Consider the following 7,291-nt stretch of genomic DNA (forward strand, 5'->3'; position numbering starts at 1 on the left):
GAGGCGGCGCGCCAGTGCGCCCCGCCGCCGGCGCCCCCCACCTCATCCAGCGCCACCCTGGGCTATGGCTACCCGTTCGGTGGCAGCTACTACGGCTGCCGCCTGTCGCACAACGTGAACCTGCAGCAAAAGCCTTGCGCTTATCACCCGGGCGATAAGTACCCCGAGCCGTCGGGCGCCCTTCCCGGTGACGACCTGTCCTCCAGGGCCAAGGAGTTCGCCTTCTATCCCAGCTTCGCCAGCTCCTACCAGGCGATGCCCGGCTACCTGGACGTGTCGGTGGTGCCTGGGATCAGCGGACACCCAGAGCCGCGTCACGACGCGCTCATCCCCGTCGAAGGCTACCAGCACTGGGCTCTCTCCAACGGCTGGGATAGTCAGGTGTACTGCTCAAAGGAACAGTCGCAGCCCGCCCACCTCTGGAAGTCTCCCTTTCCAGGTAAGGAAGGGTCCCGACCGCGGCCGCCGCCAGGGACCCCTCCCAGCCCCGTCTGCCCCGGGGCTCCGCGCCCCAGCCACCCCCGCCGTCTGGCCCTGGCGCGCCGGCTTTGCTGGGCTGCAGATGGAGCCGGCCGGGCGAGCTGCGCTGAGGAATGCGCCGGGGAAGAAATCTGCTCCGACACGTTCCCCGGAGCTGCCCGGCCGAGAGTGAAGCAATCACAGGCGCCCAAGCGCCGGGCCGCCGTCTCCGCTCCAGTCGGGAGCTCGCCTCCTCCCCCTCCGCCGGGCTCCAGTCTCACGGGCGGCTCTTGGCCCCCTAAACGCGCTTCCGGCCTGAAATGGGGGGTGGGGTGGGCCTTGGGTGCCTTGGAATCTAAAACCATTAGAACAAAAACACTCAAGCCACCGAGTCAATTGGAGGAGAAAATAAGAACCCCATTTTCTTGGCCTGAATTTCCAAGAACATTTAGACACTAGACAGGTGTTTTGTCGCTGTGGCTGTTTTTAAAATACGGGTCTAATTTGCCAGGGTCTACAGAAATGTAGATTTTTAATTTTTAAAAGTTTTCTCTTTTTTTCTTGATTTAAGAATTTAACCACGAATTTCCTGATTGTTGAAGGAGCAAGGGAACTGAAATCTCTGGAGAGCGTGTGGGGAAAAAGGGTGTTTGCATCCCTCTCCTGGGATATAAAATTCTTTGCCTGTCTGTGGGGCTCATATCCTGTGTGTGTATGCGCACTACCAATTCCGCCAAACGTCGGGGAGAGAGTTACCCATGCCTTATACACAGAAAGAGGGGAGTGAGAATGAGGTTTCGGGGGGAAGGCTTGTTTTGGAGGAATCTGAGGTCCAGGCCCAGGCTGGGAACCCCTCGGCATTGTCTGGCTATGTATTCGGTGGGGGATTGGAATTCACTGGTGTTCTGTTCCCTCTCCAATTGAGACTATCTCTGAACAAGAGAGAATCCGCAACACCCACCCCCCACTCCCCAGAGGAAAATACCAGTTCCAGGGTTCTCAAAATCACATCAGGAGCTTTGGATTCAGCGCAATGCTGAGAAATCAGGATTCAGCGAATCCAGATCTTGAGTCTGCTCTAATTATATATAAGCAGAGCTCAGTGGGAGAGGGTTGACTGGCTCCGTTCTGATGCTCGCAGGGGTCCTGGGGGCCCAGAACAGCCATATATGTTTCCTCCTACTACCCAGAGGGCCCGTCATGGCTCTCTGTGGGGACCCAGGGACATTTTCATTGGGAAGACCTGAAGACCTCCTGAGGGTGGGCCTGAAATTCCTCTGCATCCGGGATTGGGGAAAGAGCAGACAGTTAAAAAAAAATACTGGATGATGTTACAAAGTATAGCAAATAATATTCTTGTAAATATTCTGAGATGACTTAGTATAATACAACTGACCAAGGTGGGACCCACACTAGACACTCAGTTTCTGACTGCCAGAAGATTTAAGGATGATGGAATTTTAATGTACAGTATCATGCATTACCTACTCTGCATTAACTATATTTTTATATATGATTTATGTTATTAACTACATAATATGAAACACATAATAACACTTTCTAGAAGATAAGCACCTCACATGTAGGTGTGCAATAATGTGTTGTGGAGATATGACCCTTTAATTTCCCATCTCACCCAGATGGGAAGATCCTTGGGAGGTGGGGATTTAGCAGGAATTCCTGGAGCATGGGTAGCTGGTAGCCAGCAGACCATGCTAAGGGGCTGAAGGGCAGAGGGGCCGATGCCCACCAGCCCCACTGTGGGCAGAGCAATGGGCGGCTGGTTTAGTGTGAAGAGGGGATGAGAAGGAGCTGCTCTGGCATTGCTGTGTCTGTATGCGGAGTGAGTGAGAGACTGGAGAGGAGCTCAGAAATAAATCTGAGCAAAATAAAACACCTTAAAGATTCCCAGAAAAGAAAAGAAAAGAAAAAATAAAAACCTGCTAAAAGTAAGCACTTTTTGATCACAGCCTCCTAGGGAAAAATATCTTTAACATAAAAAAATCATACAACCCAACTGAGGTTTAACACACTTGAAAATTATGGCATGAAAATGGATATAAAACCAAATATGTCTCAACAGCTATGTGCTCACACACTCCCAGTGTGGAAATAGAAACCAGCTGGTGTATCTCAGTACAGAGGTACACACAAAAGGTAGATGAATAAGAAATTATCTTCAGACACCCTCCATCTTTCTACCCACACAGAGCCCTTTTAGAAGTAGTGAGATTGCCAGATAACTCTGTCTATGCAATTGTGGTTTGTTCGGCAGCATCTCAGCATAAACACTACTGTCTCTCTTCAGTGCCTCTGGCTCTGAGAAACCTCATCTGTGGCAGTCTAGGCTGGTGTGGAAGACGAAGGCAATTGTTCAGAAAGATCCAGATAATTAGGGCCAAGATGAGTTGCGGCTTCTTCCTTCACCTAATTATATAGACCCTTGCTTTATCGCTCTTTTTTTCCTTCCTATAGTGAGGGTAGACAATTTTTAATTTTGACAGAGATTCCGAGAGAGGAGGTGGGTGTGGTGGGGAGACAGGGAGACAGAGACAAATAGGATGAGGGGAAGAGAATAATAGAAATAATGGGCTCTTTGGGTCATACTGAAAATCTCTGTTGATAAGCCATTGGATTTTGGTTGAGAAGAGTGGCTAGGATTTCTAGCAGAACTAGGTCCTCTTTGGAGCCCAGAGCCCTGTTGTGGGAGAGAGTGGGCAAGATCTAGTGGGTGGTAGAAACGTGTACACAGGACCCCAAGAGAGAGCTATGGCTAAGCATCGATCTGATTTTTTATTTGCTCCTCAAAAGTGTCCGTTGGGTTCCCAGGTATGAAGTAGGGTGTGTGTACGTGTGTGTGTGCCTGCATGCCTGCGCATGCTCTGAAGGGAGACTACTATGGAAAGGTTGATTGTAAAATTAATCACCAAGTCCTCTACTTACTTTAGGTAGCATAGACACAACTCAGGGCCGAAATTTCCAGATGTCTCCATATCTGTAGATCCCACTTCCTTTCCGAACAAGACAGAAGACAATGAAAGGGGGCTTCTTTGAGAAGGCAAGGCTGAAGGTATTTCCCCAGCTGCCCAAAATAACTGGCAGTTTGGTCTGATCCAGGGAAAGCTTGGCCAGATCAACCCTTGGCATACTGTAGAAAAAAATAGCCAATTTAGACCAGTTATATGCTTTTCAAAAACTGATTCTTTTAGGGTTTGTTGATTAAACCTCATGGGAAATTTATAGTTGGGGTTTAGGAGAGCCCAAATCAGGTAGATAACTGTGAGTTTTCTCAGAAAATGATGTTTGACAAATCAGGGACAATTATCTGGTTAAGTCAGGAACACAAACCCACTTCTATCCCATTTGTTCTCCAGGGAAAAGGAGGTATTTTAAAGCTAAATTGTACCAGGTGGTCTGTTTCCATTTTAGAACTTACTGTGTCATTATGTTGAGCCCAAAAATCTGGTTTTAAAACCCGGCTCTGCCACTTGAGTTTTTTTAACCTGTTCTGAGGCTCAGATTCCTTATCTTGTAAAATGGGTTTAATAAAATAAGCCTTAAAAAGATGTTCCAAGGATTAAAAAATAATCTCATATTATCACTACTTACCTTCTGTGTTTTACTCTTGTTCCAGATTCATCGATTTCTCAAATCATAGTTACATTTGTAAGAGCAAAACATATTTGAGAACGGAGAGTTTTTTTTTAATTATCTTGTGCAAAAAAAAAAATCCTTTTTAACATAAAGGATCTGCTTTGCTAAAGTGAAGTTGTTTTGTTTTTCAGATTTTTAAAAAAATTTAGCCTGTTCCTACATAGGCAGAGAAAAATGACAAGTCCAACAATTTCCCATAGAAATTGTCATCCTGGAGACAGCCAGACCAGGCCATTGGAATCCCCTCTCTCCCATATTCTTTCCATGTACTTTATTTCCCCCTGCCTGTGACGGTGACCTCTTCTTTCCTGTCCTGTGTAGACAAAGATCTCTGAAAGAGAGCAGACCCAATGAGAAAGGGGATAAGGAAAGTGATTCATGAAGGGGAGGTGAGAACAGGCATTTCAGAAAGAGCTTTGTGCCCTTATTCTGGACTGTGTCTACACTTCCAAGGGGCAGTAAGAATGAAGAGGAAACCTTATTCAGACCTACTCATTAGATCCTGCAGGAAGAAGTCAGCCAATTACAGTTTTTAAAGTTGAGGGGTGAGTTATTCAGATCATCTCCCTAGTTCCTTACTTTCCTTGAAAGTGTTGCAAGGACCTTTCTGTTGACAGGGGTGAGGTTGGAGTGGAAGAGGGGCCGTAAGTGACTCACATTAGCCTTTAGTTCCTGTGACATTCTCATAGAGCAGAAAGAAATTGAACTAGCAGTGGTATGGCAAGGTATTTAGAGTTTAGGATTAGGGTTCCTGCACGGGTTGGAGAGTTTCCTTCAGCCTTGGTGGAAAGATGAGGATGGGGAACCAGATCAGAATTGCTCTGTCCTGGTGAATGGACATTTGAGGGAAGTCAGGGGAAGGGCACTGATTTCTTTTTGTAGAAAATTAATGTGAACCGCTGGTCTTAACCCAAGAGGGGCTCTCTTGGTGTGTCTCCTCTGGCCGGCACACCCTGGGGTGTGGACTCTCTACTTCTCGGGACCTGATTTCTTACATTCTCACCTGGGATGTTACTAAGTGGCTTACAGTATTGGATTCCTTAAGAGATTGACTCCCAGGCAGTCTGGCTTCACCTGGACACTTTTCTCTCTAGCTATTGGTGCTGGCCTCAGATTCCCAGCACAGAGCCAGTGACCAAAGGCAAGAGGCCCCACCTGATGGTCTGTGCCGACTGAGACAGTCTCCCTCAAGCGTACAAAAGGACACCTTCCTCTAATAATTGGGCAGAGTATAACTGACCGATTCCCAAGTGATCTAACTGCTAGGAAAGAGGAATTTTCCTGAATACTTGCAATCCTGCAGGCTAGCAGACCAGGATGGAATTTGGAGGGACTCCTCTACGGGGACAAGGATTCTAATAAGGAATGCTGTGCAGAACCAGATTGGAGGCTGAAGCAAAAAGAAAAATCAGTAGTACTGGTCCTGCATTCATTTAAAATTTCTATTTTTTATCATGAAATTTTTGATAATCATATAGGTATAATATATAAAACGTTATTTATCTTGATTTCTGAGCTTTTGGCACCCCCTCCTTTAAAGTTCGAGCCAGAGGCATTACCCCAGTGTCGTCATTTCAGCCGTGGCCTTGGTAACAGCAGAGGTGCAAAGGATTTGGGGACAATCTGCCCGCCCCCTGTGAGTCCCTATGCCTTGCACCTCTACAGCCGTTTGCCAGGTCCAGCCGAGTGACTCACTTCCTGCTGCCTGCCTTCTTTCTCCCCCCAGACGTGGTCCCCCTACAGCCCGAGGTCAACAGCTACAGGCGCGGGCGCAAGAAACGAGTGCCCTACACCAAGGTGCAGCTGAAGGAGCTAGAGAAGGAGTACGCAGCCAGCAAGTTCATCACCAAAGAGAAGCGCCGGCGCATCTCAGCTACCACAAACCTCTCGGAGCGCCAGGTCACCATCTGGTTCCAGAACCGTCGGGTCAAAGAGAAGAAGGTGGTCAGCAAATCGAAAACGCCTCACCTTCACTCTACCTGACTGCCCACCGGCCCCTGCCCCGTCTATTTATGTCGCCAATTTGTACCATATCCGAACTCACCAGAAGGACCCTTCTCCCGGTGCAGACCAATATTTAACGTTAACCAGAAAGAGGAATGCAGGGAGGCAGAAAATATTAGATGGTTGGCTTTGCTGCCCTCTACTCCCCACCCCATTCTCAACCCCCACCCCTATGCAGATGGGACCTACCTGGCCTCAACAGCTTTGGAGGTGGGTCTGAGTGGACTGTGGGAGAAGGGCAGCTGGCCTGCACTCCCTCTGGCCTTCACCCCTCTCCCCTTGCCAGAAAGCAGAGTGGCAGCGAAGATCACTCCAGCCAAAGCAAAGTTGGAGAACCCTGAATGATCCCGTTCTTGCCTCATCCTTTGCCCCGGCAGGTAGACAGGCATCCCCACTGAGGGTGCCACTGGGGTGCAGGACCTGCTGAGCTCCTACTTTCAGTCCCTCTTCTGCTCCCAACCACTTGGCACTCCTTAGTTAGGCAAGATATCCCCGTTAAGATTTTCTGTGCATATTTTAAAAGTCTCATTAATATTAATGATAAGTATTAGGGATCTGGCATCGTGATTGGAGTACAGACAGCACTTAGGTTTTCTTTTTTCTTATCTGTTTCAACAAAAGCTGGAATTGGCCGAGGACCACCTATCCCCTCTCCTACTTCAGGCAAGGAAGTGAGTTTCTCTGGAGCCACCAGTGCCCCCACAGCCTCCTCTGTTCTGCTCCTGAGTCCCATCTGAAAATCCAGGGAAGACAGAAACTCCCACCACGCTGCTAAATATGTCTTCTCTATCTCTCTGTCTCTCTATGGTGAGGCTGAGATTAGGGCAGGCACGGGGGCAGAACTTTTCTCGTAAGGAAAGGACAGACTTCTCTTCCAAGAGGATGCCAAGTGGGTGCCCCAGCAGATTCCCTCTCCAGTCACTTCTCCATCAAGGCAATAGCTGAGAAGGCCTCACACTTTCACTTTTACTCATTGTCCAGAGGAGAGCCGTTTTCTTCCAGGAGGCCAAAATAATCGCAAGTAGCCAGCTAATTAGACCCGACTGACATTTCCCTCCTCAAAAGCCAGCTCGGTGCTGGGGAGGTGTTGGGGCTCGCCTTCTCCTTTCCCACTGGCACATTACAAAACAGTGTTCTTTTGAAATGTTCATCAGAAATAGGTTTTTTTTTTTTT

At 48.1% G+C, this 7,291-nt stretch overlaps 1 protein-coding gene across 1 annotated transcript in view; it reads left to right on the forward strand.

Moving 5' to 3' along the window:
* HOXC13 (homeobox C13) overlaps nucleotides 1-7,134 on the forward strand; it is a 7,719-nt gene extending 585 nt beyond the window's left edge. Inside the window, exons 2-3 of the mRNA XM_010858099.1 lie at nucleotides 4-439; nucleotides 5,840-7,134. Coding sequence (XP_010856401.1) covers nucleotides 4-439; nucleotides 5,840-6,096 — 693 coding nt within the window. The 3' untranslated portion in view covers nucleotides 6,097-7,134. The remainder of the gene's footprint in view (nucleotides 1-3; nucleotides 440-5,839) is intronic.
* The last annotated feature ends 157 nt before the right edge of the window (nucleotides 7,135-7,291 follow it).

Source organism: Bison bison, unplaced genomic scaffold, assembly GCF_000754665.1.
Source record: "Bison bison bison isolate TAMUID 2011002044 unplaced genomic scaffold, Bison_UMD1.0 scf7180017864383, whole genome shotgun sequence".
Lineage (NCBI taxonomy): Eukaryota > Metazoa > Chordata > Mammalia > Artiodactyla > Bovidae > Bison > Bison bison.